At 41.0% G+C, this 22,159-nt stretch overlaps 1 protein-coding gene across 1 annotated transcript in view; it reads left to right on the forward strand.

Moving 5' to 3' along the window:
• rictor (rapamycin-insensitive companion of Tor) overlaps positions 1-22,159 on the forward strand; it is a 707,794-nt gene that overhangs the window by 525,435 nt on the left and 160,200 nt on the right. Inside the window, exon 25 of the mRNA XM_090388323.1 lies at positions 672-1,739. Within this exon, the coding sequence (XP_090244449.1) occupies positions 672-1,739 (1,068 nt within the window). The remainder of the gene's footprint in view (positions 1-671; positions 1,740-22,159) is intronic.

Raw genomic sequence — 22,159 nt, forward strand, 5'->3', positions numbered from 1 at the left:
TGTTTATATAGTCTGCATCAGTGAATATGACTAAGATGTGTACAGCTTGTTGCTGATTTGGATTATTTTGATATAACATAAATTTTAATAATAAAGTTTGCAGAACTTGTGCCTAGTTTCCAGATGCTGCGGTTTGCAGAACTTAAGCCTTTCTTGGTAAGAGCATCCTTTGTTCCCCACTCCAATTTCATTGTTATTCTCTGTACTCATTCCAGCAGCTCTACATCCGTGCAGTACTCAAAGTGTGGCCTGACTATTGATTTACACAATGGAATAGTCACCTCCTTATCCCTGCTAGCAAAATTCCATATATCATGGACAAGACCCCATGAGCTGTTCTAGCTGCCTGTCTGCACTGCTCAGATAACTTCATATCTGACTGCACAGTTACCTCCAGGTCTTTTTAATTCTCCACTACCCAGAGTGTAGTACTGCACAATTGGTTTGTTACTGCTACCTATTGTTCAAAAGAAAATCTGAATAGTAAATGTTATTTACTATTCAGATTTTCAAATATACTATTGCCGTCTATGACAATCCATATGTTATTGCATTTTTCAGTGTTTCAGATTTATTTATATTTGATTTATGAAGCAAATTATTCATCATACTGATAAGAAAATATTAACAATAGTGATTTAATGCCTTTTTTTTTTTTTTTTTTATTACAGAACATGCTTTTATGTAATTGGTTTGATGTCATCCACACTTCAGGGTGCAACTGTTTTAGATCAGTTTGGCTGGAAGGCAGTTAAAAGAACCCATGAAGAAAAATGGCCTCTTATGATAGAACCTGGAATTCCAGACTGTGTATTTCCATCAGAAGATACTCGGAGTTGTTCTTTGTCAGTGAGTACTTGCAGTAGCACTAGTGATTGGCCACCTGCAAGTTTGTCAAGCAGTCTTTCATTCAAATCTCTCTTTCCTAGTGCTTCCAGTTATGGCAGTCTTCACTTAGAAACAGAAGATAAAGACATACAACGTTCAGTACATACCCTTCCTAGAAGCACAACATTTTATTCTCATTATTCTCATAATTCCATTGACACTAGACCACGCTCGTCATCAGACTGTCAGCCTCAAACACACAGAAGAGAAAGCAGAATGGAAAATATATTATCTGATCTTGGTGACACTTGGGATGGGATGTATATGTCAGACATTCCTAAAGATCGTTCCAGTTCCTTTAGTGGAAGCAAAGAGAGTGAAGATAAAGCATCAAACGAGACAGGTATTGATTTAACACACATATCCAGTAAAATGCCTCAGTTTGTACTTTCAAAAAAAGAAAACTGTGAATACAGTGAAAGTTTTAATATAGGAGACTACAAAAGCCATTCTAACAGTTCAGTTGAATCGGCCACAAGCGATGGAAGCTTGGGTGATTCATTTGTATCAAAATTTTCATATCAAGACCATTCTCACATTGTTAATCCAAGTGGTACCTTAACTTCTCTGAATATTCAGATGAATAATAGCAATGAAAATATTGAACAGACAGCAGCATTACAACATTTGACTTGTGGTAGTAATGCTGGAATAGTGCACAGTCCATCTTCTGATTCTTCACATACTTTCTCTTTCACTAGTGCCAGAGACGCTTTAGGCTATGTTACTTTACGTGACATACAGAGAAGACGGGTACAATCACTAGCATTTGATACAGATAATAGCTTTGGTGTTGATCATCGTGCTGTTAAATCCCATAGCTTGGGTCCACAACTGGGAAATATACTTTTGTAAGTAGTAGTCAAGATTATCATATTTGTTTGTTTATCTCTTTATTTTCTATCTTTAAACATTTCTTTTCCCTTTCTTTGTTAGAGAATACGGGAAAAATGCTTAAATTATAACACAGATATGCAAATTGAAACTTGTAAAGTAGGGTTTCTTACCTTCTTAGGTTTGCTACACTAATCACAAATGCGTGTGTGTGTGCGTGTGTGTGCGCGTGTGCGTGTGTGAGTGAGTGAGAAGAAGTTCCCACAAATTGAGCAAAAGGAAAGCACATTTTTCTTATTTTGTAAATGTTACGTAATTTATTCAAATAACAGTGTCTTTTTTAATCTAATGTACAAGCTCAAACATTTTAATAAATGATAAAAATAAAAGATTATTTATGCAGAAGTGAACATTTATCAAAAAAAAAGTTCCTAAGCTTTCAGTCTTATATAGATCTGTTGTGGCTCTCTTTTATGCATTACCCCATATGCTTCCCTTTTCAATAACCATTGTTATTCCTTGTGCGTGATGGAAGACTGCCACCAGCAGTCTTCCATCATGGACTTCAAAGTGAGTATTAGCATTAGCATTAGTAGAGGCATATGATGCAAGAAAGCAAGCTTATGCAGCATCAGCCAAAAAAAAATTCCACTTCACCCCTCCGTTCATTCGAAAAACCTGTCCAGCTGAGCATTAAATTTATTTAGGCTATCAACTTCCACAACAAAGGATGGAGGTCTGTTCCACCAGCCAACTACCCGCTGGCTAAAGGCAAATTTCCGTACATCTATCCTACATCTGTCTTTCCTCAATTTGAATTTATGCCCACTCAGGTGATTATTCTCAGGAAGAGGCAGAATCCCGTCAGCATTGAGCATGCTCAAACCATTCAAGGCTTTATTCACCTCTATCAGATCACCTCGCCAGTGCATAGTCTACAGACACTAATTTGCAAAACTTAAGCCTTTCTTCATAAGAGCAACCCTTTGTTCCATTCACTAATCTTGTTGCCCTTCTCTGTACTCATTCCAGCAGCCCTACATTCTTCTTGAAATGAGGCCTCCAAACCTGTATACAGTACTCAAGGTGTGGCCTGACCATTACCTTATACAAGGGAATAATCACCTCCTTATCCCTGCTAGAAAAATTCCTGTATATCATTGATAAGACACGGTGAGCTACTCTTGCAGCCCGTCTGCACTGCTCAGAGAACTTCATATCTGCCTGCACAATTACCCCCAGGTCCTTTTCATTCTCTACCACTGTCAGTGTAGTACCACAGAGTTGATACGTTGCTCTGGGGTTGCTGTTTCCCATATGTAGTACTTTACATTTGTCAATGTTAAACTTCATTTGCCACCTCTCAGCCCATCTGCCCAACCTTTCCAGATCCTGTTGCAGCAGCATACCGTCAGTAGTGTCCTTAACAACCCTGTTAACATTTGTATCGTCTGCAAACTTGGACATTAAGCTTGATTTACCATCATCAATATCATTTATAAATACAGAAAACTATAATGGACCCAATACTGAACCCTGAGGGACTCCACTAATAACATTAGTCCACGACGAGCAGTGTCCATTGATTACCACTCTCTGTCTTCTCCCCCTCAACATAGCAACAATTTCCCTCGAATGCTACACTGCTCCAATTTGTGCAGCAGCAGTCTTCATGTGCAACTTTTTAAAAGCCTCTCTAAGATCCAAGTATATAATATCAAAGTTACTCACTGCATCCAGTTCTTTTGTGACTGCATCATAGTATCCAATCAAATTGGTCAGGCAAGACTTCCCCTTAACAAAACCATGCTGTGTCCGAGCTATAACTGAAGTCTTGTCTAGATAATCCTGCAGTGCTTCTTTAACCAGTGCCTCCATTAATTTTCCTGGAACAGAAGTTAAACTCACAGGTCTATAATTACTTGTGTCAACCTTTGATCCTCCTTTGTGAATTGGGGTCACATTTGCACATCTCCAGTCTATGGGTACATCCCCTGAGTCCAAGGAAGCTCTCATAATTATGGCTAAAGGTTTGCTTACTTCATTTGATGCATCCTTTAATATAACTGAAAAGATCCCATCCACCCCAGGTGCCTTTCTTGTGTTTATCTTCAACAATTTCTCCTCCACTTTACCCTCAGTTATTACAAGATTATCTAGCTTACTGCCAGAGTTAAATACACCTCTGGCATTCCCTCGCTGAATGTGTGAATGTTGATGCAAAATATTCATTTAGTTTGTTAGCTACCTGAGCAGGATCATCAACAGTTGAACCATCGATATCAAGTGGACTAATCTGACTCATCCCCTTCCGTCTAGAGTTTACATAAGTAAAGAACTCCTTGCTGTTTTTCTTTGCATCCTTTCCCAAATATTTCTCATAATCTGCCTTCGCCTGCCTAACCTCCTTTGTAACTTGGTTACAGATCAACTTATATCTATCATAGGCTTCTGTGTCACATGTTGATTTATATGTATCCCATGCATTTTTCTTCTCTGCCATATGTCTCATTAGTTCATCTGACATCCATTTAGGCCTAAACCTTGAACAATAAGTACAATGATGACAGAGGCCTCACAATCTGTTACTGCTTGTGCCATACAATGATTGTTTCAGCTGTCTTTGTGTGGCTTATGTGGTTAATAGTGACATTTTGTGAAGTCTTTCCCATCATTTTACATGCTTTGGTAAAGTCCATTTGTCAAACCTGGTTATGCAGGAATTTTTCCAGCTGGACAATGAGGTGATTATCCCATTGTATAAGGCAATGGTGAGGCTACTTCTTGAGTGTCTACTGGTCTGAAAGCCCCATATTAAGGAACAGGTGCAAAAATGGGCAGCCTAGAGAAGATTAGCAAATGTCATACAAGAGTAATCTTGCAAAGGACTTCAGTTTTTGCAAATTGCAGTTCTTGAAAACTAGGCACCTGTGAGGAGACTTGATGTAAGTGTTTAAGACTGATGTTATCCTTACTCTTACTAGTACAACATGCATAAGTGGGACATCAACTTAAATTGGAAAAAAATAAAAATAAATAACATTGCTTCTTTAGCATCATTTTCCCTACTAATACTTATGCTGAACATTCTTTGACTTTGCTCATTGTTTCATATTTACTGTACTTGACCCCTCGACGTGGGCACCTATATGTGGTGAGGGGACCTCCCAGTGATGCTGCTGGACTTCCAGACTAGCATTACTGGGATCCAACGCCCACAGCCCAGGTTCCAGGCTTACATCAATGGAATCCGGAGTGTTTGCCGTGCGCTGCGACCCGTGGAAATTCAGAAAGGGGGATCCTGGTGGTTGAGGGGCACAGCTTCAATACACCACTTTGGCCCCTGCTTCGACAAGACGGGAGGTCCTGGAAGGCCAGGCTAGGATCAATCGCTAGTAGGCTCGCCTGCGAGGGTCAACCGTGTCAATGCCATGCCCCTACCCTCATGGTCCGAGGGACAGGATTCATGCTGGCGGCAGTGCGGGTATAGTGTCTGGGTAGCCCTGGCGTCCCACTCCTGAGCGCATTTATTGCTTGCTGGGTAGTGGGCGTCCCTTTGGGCTCCATGGTGGGTGTGGAGCCCGGGCACTGAACCAAATAAAATTTCTATGAATCCTGATAAACTTACTTCTTCAGGGGCCCCAACCCGGTCCCTATCCGAAATCAATGAAAAAGATACAGATAGCATTATTGCTAAAAAGAGGCAGCGAACTGAATTACCATCAGGGCCTGTCCCAAGGTTCTTAATTATGCATTCTACCAATGAAACACCGATTGGTAAAATGTCGCCCTTTTTTATTCAAAAACGATTAGATGGGTTAGCAGGTTCACCCAAATCAATTAAGAGGTTTCGTTCTGGAGACCTTTTAATTGAAACTAAAAATGACAGGCAATCTGAACATCTACTCCGAACAACATCAATCGGAGGAATACCTATAATAGTGGCACCACACAGAACACTCAATTCATCAAGAGGTGTCATTTTGGAGTGGGACCTTCTCGACATAACCGAGGAGGAAATCTGCTCAGAATTAAAACCACAGGGAGTTATTGCCGTCAAAAGAATTACTGCGTGAAGGGATGGAAAACTTGTTAAAACCAGGAGCGTTATCCTGACTTTTAACTCTCCCAAACCTCCTGATGAGATTAAAGCTGGATACATCAATTGTTCAGTGCGTCCATATGTACCGAACCCTTTACGGTGTTTTTAATGCCAGAAGTATGGACATTCTCAAGTGGCCTGCCGTGGAGCCCTTGCATGCGCTCGATGCGGTGCAAAGCACTACGAAACAACAGCATGTTCAGCCGCAAAACCCACCTGTATTAACTGTGAGGGAGAACACCTGGCCTACTCACGAGCATGCCAGAGGTGGAAAGAAGAAAAAGAAATTCAACGGCTGAAGGCAGAGCTAAATATATCATACCAGGAGGCAAGGAAATCGGCAAAACCCTTGAATATCAACAAACCTACCTAGGCCCAGAAGGTAGCAGGGAGATGTTCCGTCGGAACTCAGACGGACATGACCATTCCTCCAAAGGAGTCTTTCACTCCCATCATGCGTTATCTCTTAAGTTCTCAAAAACCTGCATAGAAAAACCAATCAGCTGCCACTCCTATATCAGTACCTCCTAATGCTCCGCAAGTAACAAAGGTAATTATGAAAGAAAAGAATAAGAAAGGGAAGCCCCCCCCCAGTACCCAAGAAAACATGGATGTTGAGCAGAAGGAGGTACCCGAAGATTCAGTCTTGTAACTCTTTGCGGAGGAAGAAATGGACAAGGGACAGCGTCCATTCTTCCCCAAAAAAGATAAACCCAAGACTGATAAAAGTAAGCCCTCAGCATCTCGGAAGTCGCCTGATGGACCCACCAAGCCCAAATAATGGCTAAATTCCTACAATGGAATTGTCGTGGATTCCGGCGAAATATTGATGACATCAAGGCCCTCCTGCAAAAGCACGAGCCAGTTTGCTTTTGCTTGCAGAAGACATATCTAAAGGCAAATGATGATCCCACCATGCACAACATCACAATTTTTCGAAAGGATAGAATTGCGGATGGCTCTGCTCATGGAGGAGTGTCTATCCTTGTCGGCAATCAGACCCCAGTTCAGCCCTTGTTAATTACAACTAGCATGGAAGCTGTTGCAATTCGCCTTACGGTGGGATTTATATTAACAGTCTGCTCTCTTTATTTGCCACCTGGGACTGATGTCCCCCCGGAAGACCTTTATGATCTTGTAATGCAGTTGCCTCCCCCTTACTAACTTCTCGGGGATATGAATGGACATAACACCCTGTGGGGTAGTGCTAACATCAATGGAAGGGGACGAGTCATAGAACATATGCTCAATGACAATGACCTTTCCCTTCTAAATACTGGAACAAACACCTTCCACATGCCTACCCGTACCTTTTCTGCCATTGATCTCTCTATCTGCTCCCCTTCTCTACTCCCTTCACTCACTTGGAAAGTGGAGGAGAATCCATACAGAAGTGATCACTTCCCTGTGATAACCTTGTTACACAGTGGGAGACCATGTCTTCCTTTTAGGTTACCACGGTGGAAGTTTGATCAGGGTGACTGGAATGCCTTCCAACGTCAGGCAAATTTTGACCTCAGTACAGTCAGTCAGGAGCCTATCAATGACAGAATGACATCACAGAAATCATTGTCCAAGCAGCTGCGAATGCTGTCCCAAAAACATCTGCCCGGTTTCCACCATTTCCCAAACCTTGGTGGAATTCACAATGTACAACAGCAAAAAAGGCTCAAAACAAAGCGTCGGGGATATTCCGCCGATATCCTACCACGACCAACCTTATAGCCTTTAAACACGCACGAGCCAAAGCACGCTATATCCGCCGTCAGAGTCAGAAGGAATCGTGGATCCGTTTTACATCATCTATTAACCAGTCTACCAACTCTAAGGTAGTCTGGGATAAAATCCGGAAAATGAAGGGAAAATATACATCCCACCCTTCTTCAATCCTAGATTATAATGGATGCACTATTGCAGATCCAACTGCAATAGCCAATGCTCTTGGGGAAACATTCTCTAACATCTCCGCAACATCTTCTGTTCCCCAGAGTTCCTGGTTCTGAAACATAAAATCGAAAAACAGGCACTTAATTTTAAGTCCAAGGGCCTCTATCCCTACAACGGGTCATTCATTATAGAGGAACTGAAAAGAGCCCTCACTCTTTCCAAAGCAAGTGCTCTTAGATCAGATGGCATCCATTATGAAATGATTAAACATCTTTCACCAAAATCTATGGATTATCTGCTTCTTCTATATAACAGAATCTTTATTGAAGGGCAGTTTGCGGACTCCTGGTGCAAGGCAATCGTTCTTGCCTTTCGTAAGCCAGGAAAGGATCCAAAAGTCACCACCAATTATCATCCTATTGCTCTGACTAGCTGTCTGTGCAAAATCCTAGTGAGAATGGTTAATTCTCATTTAATATGGTATCTAGAATCAAATTACCTTCTCTCCAACATCCACTTTGGACCATCTTATTAGATTGGAAACATCCATCCGGGATGCTTTCCTGAAACGCGAACACTTGGTGTTGGTGTTCTTTGACATGGAGAAAGCGTATGACACAACTTGGAGATTTGGCATCTTAAAAGATCTGCATAGTCTTGGTCTTAGAGGGCAACTCCCCATTTTTATTAAAAACTTTTAACTAATCGATCTTTCCAAGTTTGTGTGGGATCCTCACTCTCTCGTTCCTTCAGCCAAGAGGAGGGAGTACCACAAGGATCAATATTAAGTGTCACGCTTTTTGCCATCAAAGTAAATTCCATCACAGAACAACTTCCTCCAACTGTAAACTGTGCCCTCTATGTTGATGACTTTAGCATATTTTGTCAGTCGTGAACATGAGGGTTATTGAAAGACAACTGCAGAAAGCCATCGATCGCCTTAATTCCTGGACACTTGCTAATAGATTCAGGTTCTCGCCGGAGAGGACCGTTTGTGTACACTTTTGTCGCAAGCATAATCTTCATCCTGAACCTGAATTAAGGCTCGGACAAAATGTTATTCCAGTAGTGTCAGAAACAAAATTCTCGGGACTTGTGTTTGATAAAAAGTTGACCTTTCTCGAACATATTCGTGAACTTCGTACAAAATGCACGAGGGGACTAAATATTCTCCGCTCTCTCTCTCTCTCTCTCTCTCTCTCCTCCACGCATTGGGGAGCAGATCGATGCACCCTACTACGGCTTTACCATGCACTTGTACGATCCAAATTAGACTAGGGGCCTCAGGTATACTCCTCAGCCAGAGACAGTGTCCTTCGATGGATTGACCCTGTCCATCATCAGGCCCTCCGTATCGCTACTGGAGCATATCTCACATCTCCTGTCCAGAGCTTATACGTTGAAGCAAACGAACCATCATTATCCCTTCGACGTAAGCAGTTGTCTTTAAACTATGCTTTAAAGTTGAAATCCCTGCCAGACCAGACCATCCCACGTGGACATCAGTTTTTGAGCCACGTTGGGAAAACTTGTACAATACCTGTAAGACTGCCACCTGTAAGACCTTTTGGTATTTGTGTCCAAGAGCTACTCAGAGAGTTTAACATCATGGTAGACAAGGTTGCACAGACACCAAAAGAAATTCTTCCACCCTGGCATGCTCATCCCCCATCGTGCGACTTTTCCCTTAAGAAATGGGTAAAGTCTGTGACCTCATCATCTGTCTACTAGCAGCTCTATTCTGCACATCAAGCTGAGCACTCAGACGTCCTGCCCGTTTACACAGACGGTTCGAAGTCTGAATCGTGCGTAGGATCTGCTGTTGTGTTTCCGGACACTATAATATCTCAGCAGATTCTTCCTGAATCCAGGATATCCACTGCAGAGCTGTATGCTATAGAGCTAGCCTTGGATCACATTAGCATTAGCATTAGCAGAGGCATTTGATGCAAGAAAGCAAGCTTATGCAGCATCAGCCAAAAAAAAAAAAAAAAAAACCCACTTCCACTTCACCCCTCTGTTCGTTCAAAATACCTGTCCAGCTGAGCCTTAAACTTATTTAGGCTATCAACCTCCACCACAAGGGATGGCAGTCTGTTCCACCAACCAACCACCTGCTGGCTAAAGGCAAATTTCCGCACGTCTATCCTACATCTGTCTTTCCTCAATTTGAATTTATGCCCTCTCAGGTGATTTTTCTGAGCTAGAGGAAGAATCCCATCAGCATTTAGCATGCTTAAACCATTCAAAGCTTATACACCTCTATCAGATCACCTCGCTGGTGCCTAGTCTCCAGACACTAATTTGCAAAACTTAAGCCTTTCTTCATAAGAGCAACCCTTTGTTCCATTCACTAATCTTGTTGCCCTTCTCTGTACTCATTCCAGCAGCCCTACATCCTTCTTGAAATGAGGCCTCCAGACCTGTATACAGTACTCTAGGTGTGGCCTGACCATTGCCTTATACAATGGAACAATCACCTCCTTATCCCTGCTGGAAAAATTCCTGTATATCATTGACAATACTCCATGAGCTACTCTTGCAGCCCGTCTGCACTGCTCAGAGAACTTCATATCTGCCTGCACAACCACCCCCAACTCCCTTTCATTCTCTACCACTGTCAGTGTAGTACCACAGAGTTGATACGTTGCTCTGGGGTTGCTGTTTCCCATGTGTAGTACTGTACATTTGTCAATGTTAAACTTCATTTGCCACCTCTCAGCCCATCTGCTCAACCTTTCCAGATCCTGTTGCAGCAGCATAGTGTCAGTAGTGTCCTTGACAACCCTGCCAACCTTTGTATCATCTGCAAACTTGGACATTAAGCTTGATATACCATCATCAATATCATTTATAAATACAGAAAACAACAATGGACCCAACACTGAGCCCTGAGGGACTCCACTAATAACATCAGTCCACGATGAGCAGTGTCCATTGATTACCACTCTCTGTCTTCTCCCCCTCAACCACCCCTTTATCCATAGCAGCAATTTGCCTCCAATGTCACACTGCTCCAATTTGTGTAGCAGTCTTCCATGTGCAACAGTATCAAAAGCCTTTCTAAGATCCAAGTATATAATATCAAAGTTATTCCCTGCATCCAGCTCTTTTGTGACTGCATCATAGTATCCAATCAAGTTGGTCAGGCAAGACTTCCCCTTAACAAAACCATGCTGTGTCTGAGCTATAACTGAAGTCTTGTCTAAATGATCCTGCAGTACTTCTTTAACCAGTGCCTCCATTAATTTTCCTGGAACAGAAGTTAAGCTCACAGGTCTATAATTACTTGTGTCAGCCTTTGATCCTCCTTTGTGAATTGGGGTCACATTTCCACATTTCCAGTCCATGGGTACCTCCCCTGAGTCCAAGGAAGCTCTCATAACTATGGCTAAGGGTTTGCTTACTTCCTTTGCTGCCTCCTTTAATATAACTGGATAGATCCCATCCACCCCGGGTGCCTTTCTTGTGTTTATCTTCAACAGTTTCTCCTCCACTTTACTCCCAGTTATTTCAAGATTCTGTAGCTTACTGCTAGAGTTGAATACACCTCTGGCATTCCCCTTGCTGAATAACTCCTCATGTGTGAATGTCGATGCAAAATATTCCATTTAGTTTGTTAGCTACCTGAGCAGGATCATCAACAGTTGACCCATCAATATCAAGTGGACCAATCTGATTCATCCCCTTCCTTCTAGAGTTTACATAAGTAAAGAACTCTTTGCTGTTTTTCTTTGCATCCCTTGCCAAGGATTTCTCGTAGTCTGCCTTCGCCTGCCTAACCTCCTTTGTAACTTGGTTGCATATCAACTTGTATCTATCATAGGCTTCTGTGTCATGTGTTAATTTGTAAGTATCCCATGCATTTTTCTTCTCTGCCATATGCCTCATTAGTTCATCTGACATCCATTTTGGCCTAAACCTTGAACAATATTTCTTAGTTGGTATGTAAAGCCTAGTAGCTTCCAAGATAAGTTCTTTGAAAGCTTCCCATTTTGAATTTGCTGTTGGTAACATCATCAGTTGGTCCCACTGTATAGAATTTAAATACTGTCTCAGTCCATCGTAGTCGCCTTTACGGAAGCAATAACCCTTCCCTTTACCCCTAATGGTAGTTACCTCTTTCAGTAAATCCCACTTCAGCACACTGTGATCACTGCCACCTAGTGGTTCATTTATCTGCAGATTCTTAATGCATGAAGAATCACTGCTGATAATCAAATCAAGAGTATTACTCCCTCTAGTTGCCTCCCGAACATGCTGATGTAGAAAACAATCATCCAATAAATCCACAAAAGCCCTGCTAGTGTGTGAGTAACCAGCCCCCAAATTCCAGTCAATATCTGGGAAATTAAAATCTCCCATTATAAGACTCTCTGATTTACTGGCCCACTCTATTTCCCTGTACAGTTCCTTATTATACTCATCAGAGTCATTAGGCCTATAGCACACTCCTACTCTCAATTTTGATCTTCCAATGCTTATGTCACACCAAACTGACTCAACACTGCACTGTCCAGCGATGTCGACTGGCTTCACTTCCTTGGTTTTTATGTGTTTCTTAACTAATAGCATAACCCCTCCCCCCTTCCTATCCTGTCTATCCTTTCTGTAGACGTTGTACTCCCCAAATTGCAGTTCTGCATCCCTTATATCTGTGTGACACCACGTCTCTGATATCCCAACAATATCTGCCTTTGATGTTTTGAGCAATACCTCAAATTCATCAAATTTATTTACTAAACTCCTAGCATTGGTGTACACGCAAGTATACCTGCACCTGTTTCTATTCTTAGCTACCCTAACACAACCCATGTGTTTACTTGTACCGCAATGGCTCCCAGCAGTCTCTGAAATACCATGCATCTTGTTTTTCAGGCTTCTGCTCATTCTAATAGAAGCAGTGCAAGAATCTCTTTCACCTCTGCCAGTGGCTACTGTTAATCTATTGGTCTTTGTCTCCCCCCAAGCTAGCAGTTTTCCGACCCACCTAACACTGCCTCGATAGCATCAGCAAATATTCTTTCACCCTTTCTATTTAAGTGTATCCCATCCCTGTAGAAGCAATCTCTCCTGTTAACAAGTACAGTCCAGGCTGAAAAAAATTCTACCCCTTGAGCCTTGCACAATCTTTCCAGGGCCGAATTGATCGACAAGGCTCTCATCATATACTCCCTCCTATCGTGTCTGGGCAGAATTGCAGATACTTTCAAATTCAACCCTAATTCTCGGCTTTTGTTCAACAGTGACCTGTACTTTTTAAGTAATTCTGCCGGTCTCCTACTCTTAATATTATTAGTCCCAACGTGTACAACTATATCACCTTTTGTGCCCTTAAAAGATGATATTCGCTCTACAACGTCATCAACCTTTGCCCCTGGCAGACATACCCTGGTCCTGTTCCACCTATCTTTTTTACAAAGCATGTTCCCCGTTTCCCTGACAATAGAGTCACCAACAACTACTAGTTCCTTCGGGACCAGCGCATTCTGCCTTGGGGGTTGTCTCTGTGTCACGCGATGCCCAAGTGCAAGCTCTGGCGTTGATGTGGGCAGCTGAGAGCTTGATGGGCCCCTCAATTTAGTTTCTTCGAGGGCATCCACCCTGTCCTTCAAGCTCTCATATAGGCCCACAAAAACGCCGAGTTGTTGCCTGATATCGATACACTCCTTGCATCGCGCACACACAAAGACATCCCCCTTGGCAGTATCATGTCCCGTACCCGATTGCTCTGCAAACATCAAGCAAACAGTGCATTTTATAAGGCTGTGAGTCAGAGGACAACTGCCCCCCTCAGTTCTGCTCTGAGCCACAGCACTTCCATTAGCTTGAGCCTTTTGCTTTGCTGCTCTGGTCTGAGTCATAATTCTATTAATTTATTAATTAATTATAATTAATTATGTTATGTTATTAATTATGTTAAATATAATTAATTATATTACGTTTGTAATCTAAGTCGTTATATGTATTTATTTAAACGTACAATTTAACTATTCAGACTCTTTGAGTGTATTACAGGCTTTATTGTCTCTGAGACACAACTCTCATCCAGTTCTCTGTCGGGTTCAGCAGAAGTTACATTCTCTTCATAAATACAAGTTTGATATCCCTTCTGCTGGATTCCTAGCCACATTGGGATAAAGGGAAATGATTTGGCTGACACTGCAGCCAAATCAGCAACACCCACTAATGATCGTTGCCTGTCAGTCCCCTATACAGACTACAGGCAAATAATACGCAACAAGATATATTCCCAATGGCAAGAACTATGGCATAGAGAGAGAGAACAAATAAATTATACCAAATAAAGCCTGTAATAGAAACATGGCAGTCTAGTCTGCGCAGGAATTGGAGCGAGGAAGTTGTTCTTGCTCGACTCGGCATAGGACACAGTCATCTGACACATTCTTTTTTGCTGAGGGCAGATGACCCTCCAATGTGCGAGTCTTGCGACACCGTTTTAACTTTAAAGCATATTTTAATAGATTGCGTTCATTTTAACCATGTTCGCAATATGCATTTTACCGCTTTTATTCATCCGACTGAGCCTTATGCACTCAGTCAGATTTTATCAGACAACGACCACGTGTCGGCAGTTTTTAAGTTTTTACAAGCTATCACTATATACACACATATATAAATTGGATAATTTACTTTTAAACGTATACTGCCTTATTTTATTTTATTTATTTATTTTTTTTTTATGAGAACCCCAAACACGAGAGGTATTATAACCTATAGTACTTAGTACCGTGCTTGGGTTGGAGGTTGAGAAGACGAAAGAAGATATTTGTTGATATTGGACTTGAACTTCTGTAGATTGTAATTTTCAGGAAATACATATGAAGGAAGGTTGTTCCAGAAAACGGCAGTTGAATGAATGATTGAGGAAGATGAAAAGTTGGTTCTGTGGGTTTGAAGTTGGACAGTAAATGGATTTTGGCTGGTGGCGGCACGTGTGCGGACTGTTTTGAAAGAGAGAGCGGGAATTATAGAAGCCAATTCAGAAGAACAGTGCCATGGAAGTATCTGTAGAAGAGGCATGCAGCAGAAACAGTGCGTCTATGAGACAGCGAGTGGAGAGACTCTGTTAGAGATGAATCATTAATTAACCTAACTGCCCTCTTCTGAATGGAATCAAGAAGCCTGAGAGAGGTTTTGGGGACACCACTCCAGATGTGGGAACAATATTCCATGGCAGGGCGGATTTGCGATTTATACAGAGTGAGCAGCTGTTTGGGAGAAAAGTAACGCCGAGAGCGAAAGAGAAAACCAAGTTTTTTAGATGCAGAGGAAGCAATATTTAATAATGTGCTTGTGCCAAGAGAGATTAGAAGTCAGGGTAATCCCCAAAAGAGATATATCATTTTGCCTAGAAATCGGAGTGTCACTAAAGATAAGCATAGGAGCAGAAGAATCCTTTTTGCGAGATATAAGACAAAATTGAGTTTTAGAAGGGTTGAAATCAACTAAGTTGTCTTTGCCCCACTGGAGAATTACCTGAAGATCGGCATTTAAGGAAATGGCAGCAGATTTTCGAGAACTTGAAGCTGATTGAGCTGGACAAGGTTTCTCAAAATGGAAAGTTGAATGCAATGTGCTATCATCGGCAAAACTATGGATAGGATTTCCAGTCAATGGATGAAGGAAATTGATATACAAGAGGAAAAGAGTGGGGGAAAGAACTGAACCTTGGGGGACACCGGCATTAGTGGAGAAGTTAGAAGACAGAGAGCCATCTACCATCACCCTCAGTGAGCGATCAGAGAGAAAACTGGATAACCAATTACAAAAACAGTTGGCAAACCATAAGATGGAAGCTTGTTTAGAAGACCTTTATGCCAAACACGATCAAAAGCTTTGAGATGTCAAGAGCAACTACTTGTGTTTCACCGAACCTTTCCATTGAATTAGTCCATAAATGGGTAACATGAGCCAGAATATCACCAGTGGATCGACACTGACGGAATCCATACTGGCGATCGTTGATCAGACGGAAGGTTTCTAGGTAGTTTAAGAGTTGGCGGTTAATTGATTTCTCCATTACTTTAGAAAGACTAGAAGTAATTGCAATTCGACGATAATTGGATGGGAGGGATTTGTCACCCTTTTTAGGAACTGGCCTGATATGAGCAAATTTCCAAGCAGAAGGAAAAACACCTTTGGAATAAGAAAGTGAAAAAAGGCGGCAAAGAATAGGAGTAAGTTCAGGAGCACAGGTTTTGAGAACAAGTGGAGAAATACCATCAGGATCTGGATCTTTCTTAGCATCAAGATTCATCAAAATCCTTCTGATATCCTTTTGACGGAAGACCACAGGAGGCATTGAATGGAGCGTGTTAGGAATGGTGGGAGGTGTTTTACCAAGATCATTAATACATGAGCTCAAAAAAAAAATGGGATGCTAGCAGGTCAGCTTTATCCTTGGCTGAAGTGACAACAGAACCATCTGGTTTTGACAGAGGGGGGAGCAGAGATGGGCAAAAGTTGCAACCAATAGCTTTGGCAAGAGACCAGAATGCTCGGCTACCATTAGGGCAAGAAGCAAGTTTTCTACTCTTAGCCTGTTCAAACTCTAGTTTGGACTGATTAATAACTGCTTTACAATTGTTGCGAGCTTTGGTGTAGGCAGAAAATGAAACTGAAGAATTAGAAACAAGCCAATTACGATATGCAACGTCCTTCTCTTGGACAGCCTTAGCACATTTATTGGAAAACCAAGGTTTAGATAAAGGACGAGATTTTAAAGTGGAGTGTGGGATAAAGGATTCCATTCCTGCAAGAATAATTTCACTGACACGATCTGAGCAAACGTTGACATCAGAAGTTTTGAAACAGTAATCAGACCAAGGAAAAGAAGAAAAGAAGTCTCGCAGGTCATCCCATTTTGCATTCTTGTAATGCCAAACAATACGAGGTTGGGAATAGCCATGAGATAAAGGTTCCATTGGAGAAGAGGCAATCACCAAGTTGTGATCTGAAGTGCCTAAAGGACCTCTCACTTCAACCTTGTACTTAGAAGGGTTGTTTGTGAGAAAAAGATGAAGCGTATTGGCAGTATGATTAGGATTGTCCGGTATTCTTGTAGGTAAATGAACAATCTGTGCTAGGTCATTAGTAATTGCAAAAGCCTCAGCATCGCGACCTGCTGGGTCGGTGTGACTAGAAAACGGAAGCCAGCTGGAGTTGTGAACGTTAAAATCACCAAGGAAAATTACCTCACTCTTCGGAAAGTTGGACTGGAGAAAGTCAAGTTGCAAAGAGAGGAAGTCAAAGAGCTCCAAGTGATTAGTGGAGTTGGGAGAAGGGTAGAGACAACAGATGAATTTGACACAATGAGGTAGAGAGATTTTAAGTCAGAGAAGATCAAAGAGAGGAGATTCCAAATTGCCAAGTCTCTGACAGGGAATATCAGAATGGACATTTGCACAAGTACCACCTTTGAGGCGAAAGGAATCATACAGCAAATAATTTGGACATCTGAGATGAGCAGTAGTTGAATCAACTGATAACTGAGATTCAGTCAGAAAAAGTACATGGGGTTTGGAAGACTGCAAGTGGAAATGGACATCGTTGAGATTAGAATTGAGACCACGTGTATTTGTGAAATGAATTAGGAAGTCCTTGGGAGGTTTAGATCTTTTCGCAGATAAGCTGTATATATATAAACAACAATTTGACGAGGTAATCTTTTTAAAGGTTACCAGAATTTCTTTGTTGATATTTTAATCATTTCCTGGCGCAATATAACCTTAGTTGTTTTTGCGCCAATAAAACCAAAATCAAAATCAAATCAAAGCTGTACTTGATTTTTCTGAATAAATGGATCTAATAATAATAATAATATTTACTTTCCCCCTGTGCCAGAAATGAACACTTAAAGTTCATCTTACATACTGAATTTTTACATGTATTATGACAATTATTTTGACATATTTTTGATTAAATTTCATGATTGTAATCTGAAGTTAACTTTCATGTCTGTCCCAACTACATAGCATTCTTTGAATTATGCTCCAGATAAATTTGGAAATTAATTCCAAAGATGCTTAAAGCTACTATCATTCTTGTCTATAACCTATACAAATTTCTTCATTACCCTGATTTGATTTGAAGTAGAAGTGATAGGACTTTTTTAATGCAGCACAAGACTGTCTTTATATGCCACTTCTGACTTTGCCACTTTTTTTTCCAACCTTGTAATAATAAAAAATATAGTGTTAATTTTTTATATTTCATTCAAAAACATAAAAAATAGTGTATTTTGCAGAAAAAATGCATGAGATGGAATAAAATTCCTATTTTGAATTTATCCTACAGGAATTACTAAAGGACATGTACAATTAGCTGTACCCTCCCCTTTCCTCCTAGAACCCAATATATATTTGCTTAAGTACTAAATTTTGATATATGTTTTTACTCCTGAATTTTCCAATTTACTGCTCAAAATGAAGTAAATCTAAACAGATTCCATCTACCTTCTTATATATTATAGCAGTATTAGTATCTTCTTCTTTAATGCTGCCGAATGGCGTTTGCGACTTCGTTTTGATATTGTTCTCTGTCTAGCGCTGCATGTAGAATTTGTGCTGTTGTCATGTGAAGCCAGGTGTTGATGTTATCTAGCCATGCCATTTTCGGTTTGCTTGGGCATTTCTTGCCTTCGATCTTTCCCTCCAGGATGTGTGGTAGTAGGTGATATTTTTGTTGGTTCCTAGCAATGTGACCTAGGTATTTGCATTTCCTGCTGATGATGGATTTGAGCAGGTCCCGTTCCGTGTGCATGTCCTGCAGGACCTTTACGTTGGTTATCTTGGCTGTCCACGGGACTTTCAGCATTCTTCGGTAGAGCCACATTTCGTAGGCCTGGAGCTTTTTTGTAGTGGCTGATGTTAGAGTCCAGGTTTCTACACCGTAGAGCAGTATTGGCCAGATGTAGCATTTCAATGTGCGTAATTTGAGCATGATGTTCAAGCTTCTGTCGGTGAGGAGGGTTTTCCACTTGGTGAATGCCTACCTGGCTTGTTCAATTCTGCTTTTGATTTCGGCCTCATGGTTCAGCTGGTCATCAATGAGTACCTCCGAGATACTTGAAGCGGTGTATTTGCTCTAATTTTTCATTGTGTAGTTTGATCGTGATTTTGCTTGCAGTCCTGCTGACCTTCATCACCTTTGTTTTCTTTTTGTTGATTCGTAGCCCCCCATGCTTGGCTTTCTATGTCCACTTCGTTCAAGATGGTCTGTAAATCTTGTTCTGAATCTGCTATTAGTGCTGTGTCATCGGCATATCTTAAGTTATTGATGTAGTGTCCGTTAACTTTTATGCCAATGTTCTTGTCAGCCAGTGTTTGGTCGAAGATCATTTCCGAATAGATGTTAAAAAGAATGGGAGATAACAGGCAGCCTTGCTGGACGCCTTTTTTTTATTGGAATTGGGTCTGTCAGGTCATTGTCATAGCGAAGCCGGGCTGTTTGATTCCAGTAGAGAGTTGTAATAAAGTTGATATCGTTGTTTTCAAGCCCAAGTTTTCTCAGTCGGTCAATTAGACGGTCGTGGTCTACTGAATCGAAGGCTTTCTCGTAATCAATAAAACATATATACATGTCTTTTTGATGTTCATAGCACCTTTGTAGCAATATTTATAAACAGAAAATTGCTTCTGTTGTGCCTAGTCCCCTGCAGAATCCGAACTGTGTGTTTCCTAGTGCACTTTCGCACTTACATCTTATCCTTTGCTGAATCACCTTGAGGAAGACTTTTAGCACCTGGCTCATTAGACTGATCAGCCTGAAGTCTTCGCATTTCCGGCTGGTAGCCTTTTTTGGTAGGGCCACAAAGATGGATTGGAGCCATTCGGATGGAATGTCGTTGTTGTTGTAGCTTTGATTGAAGCATTTCGTTAGTTGTTGCTCTAGTCTAGTTGTTTCAGCAGTTCCACATGAATCTGATCAGGTCCACAGGCCTTGCCTGGCTTTGTTATTCGGATGGCATGTTCCACTTCAGATGTTAATATGTGGAGATTGTCTTCCTGTGTTTATTGTTGCGTTTCTGCCGGTTTTCTGTTGGTCCCGAACAGATTGTATATATAGCTCTTCCAGGTGTCGAGTTTGGCTTGTTTGCTTAGTATATTTTGATTGTTGTCCGTATATAAGCTTGGGATAGGAGCCGGTTTGTAGATATTTCCAGCTTCTTTAAGCTTCTTGTGCAGGTTATAGTTGTCATTTTTCTTGATTAGGTCTTTGATTTCTGCACACTGATCTTCCATCCATTTTTCCTTCGCCTTCCGGATTTCCTGTTTGATCTTTTGTTGTATTTCTTTGTATTTTTCCCGGTTGTTGTTGCTTTTGAATGTTCTCCGTTCATCCAATAGGTCTAGTATGTGCTGGGTCATCCACTGTTGTTTCTTTTTCGACGCCAGATGTCCCAGCTGGGTTTCTGCTGTTTCATTGATGCACTGTTTGAGTGAACGCCCAAACACTTGCACATCTGTTGTTACTGCTTCGATCGATCTGATTGTAGTGTTGAGATGAAGCTGTACTTGTCGCCTGTTGGCGTTGTTCTTCAGTTTCTCCAGGTCGATTCTTTTTGTTGTGCTTGTGCGTTTGACTGCTCATGGTTTGAGACGTAGCGTTGCTATTACTGGGTTATGGTCTGATGATATGTCAGCTCCAGGGTAAGTTTTTGCCTTGAGGACACTTGACTTATATCTGATGTTAATTAAGATGTAGTCAATTTGGTTCCTGACGATATTGTTGTCAGAGTCTTGTGGTGAGGTCCAGGTGTATAGTCGTCGAGGTGGTAGTTTAAACCAAGTGTTGGCAATGCTAAATTTTTCTTCTTGGCAGAACTGGACGAGTCTGTCACCTCGTTCATTCCGTGTCCCCAAGCCATGTTCTCCGACAATGTTTTGTAGCTTTCCTTGACCGATTTTGGCATTAAAAAAGTGTAGAATCAGCCAAAAAATTTTAAAAATCAAATAAAAAATAACTGATGTCACCATCCCTCACTTCATTTAACAATTTCTTTCAAGTATATATCCAATTCTTCTTTAAATTTAGATAAACTTTCATTTTCCATGCTCCAGAAGAGCAGGTGATAGTATTCAAACAATTAATCACTCTTTGACTATGGAAAATTTTAGATATCTATTCTGCAATTACTCTTTTCAAGGCGCCTCCGTAGCCAGGTGGACAGGAGCAGCAGTGCGTAGCACATTTCTTAGTTAGACCAGGGTTCGAGCCTGCGATCACCAAATATGGAGAATGCGGAAGGTCAGGGAATGACCACCGCATATCCCCAGAGTAATATGGCCTTAGTTGCTAATCTCCTAAAAACCAAACAACAACAACAACAACAACTCTTTTTTAATTTAATATTATGCCCCCCCACCCCCCAATGAATGCGACTATTTGTAAAAGTCTAGTTTACTTAAACCAATTAATGCCTTAAATACCTCAATCAAATACTCAAATATATCAAATACCTCAGTCACTCCGCACGTGGCTAGTTTCTAAGAGCACTATAACTTACAAAACTCTAGATATTGGTAAGAATACCCATTTGTGTCCCTAACCTATCTCATTTCCCTTCTCTGATCTCTCCAACAGATGCACATTCCTAAAATGATCTCAAAATGTGTTTGCAATATTCATATATTAATACAGCAGGCCCCCGTTATAACGCGGTTCGCTTTACGCTGATTCGCTATAACGCTGTTCTTATATTATAACCCGTATCTGACTATAACGCTGTCACAGATCACTATAACGCTCTTTTACAGATTACATTTTTGACATATTTAACGAAATCGTTTCATTTGATGGAGTCGATAGCTTGAAAATGAATAGCAAAACAGCATTAAAACGTTTCCCACGCCGACTTGAGCAATTTTCCCACGCTCAGTGAAATTTTCTCTCATGCTAATTTAAGTACAGTCACTTGTTACGTAGTTCCGAGATCAACATTTTAAAAAATGATCAAATATATAGCTTGTAATATTTGCGTTATATGCATTTATCCGAAGTCTAGTCATCACTCAGTACAGTATTAGACATCGTGCGTAACGGACAGTTTACTTGAACATTTTATCATAATTAATTCAACCAACGCAGTTATATTTTCGAAGAGCTAATAATGACCGACAGGAATGAAAATACAACAACGTCTGGGCGCAGTACGAAGACTATAAATGTAAGAAAAAGACTGAATTTAAAAATTAAATTAGACGTTTTGAAGCGAATCGATTCCGGTCAACGACAAGCGGATGTGTGCCATAATTTAGGACTCGCAAATTTAACTGTAAGAACAATTATGAAAAAATAAAGAATTAATTTTAGCAACGGGAAAGATAGCTGTTCCACTGCAAGCAACTAGGACTAGACCGGCTATTAGGATTGAAATGGAAAGACTAATTTTTTTGAAGATAATATTCCAGTGCAGAATTCAGT

This window comes from Mastigoproctus giganteus, chromosome 2 (assembly GCF_048544385.1).
Source record: "Mastigoproctus giganteus isolate SK-2022 chromosome 2, ASM4854438v1, whole genome shotgun sequence".
NCBI classification, from domain to species: Eukaryota; Metazoa; Arthropoda; class Arachnida; order Uropygi; family Thelyphonidae; genus Mastigoproctus; species Mastigoproctus giganteus.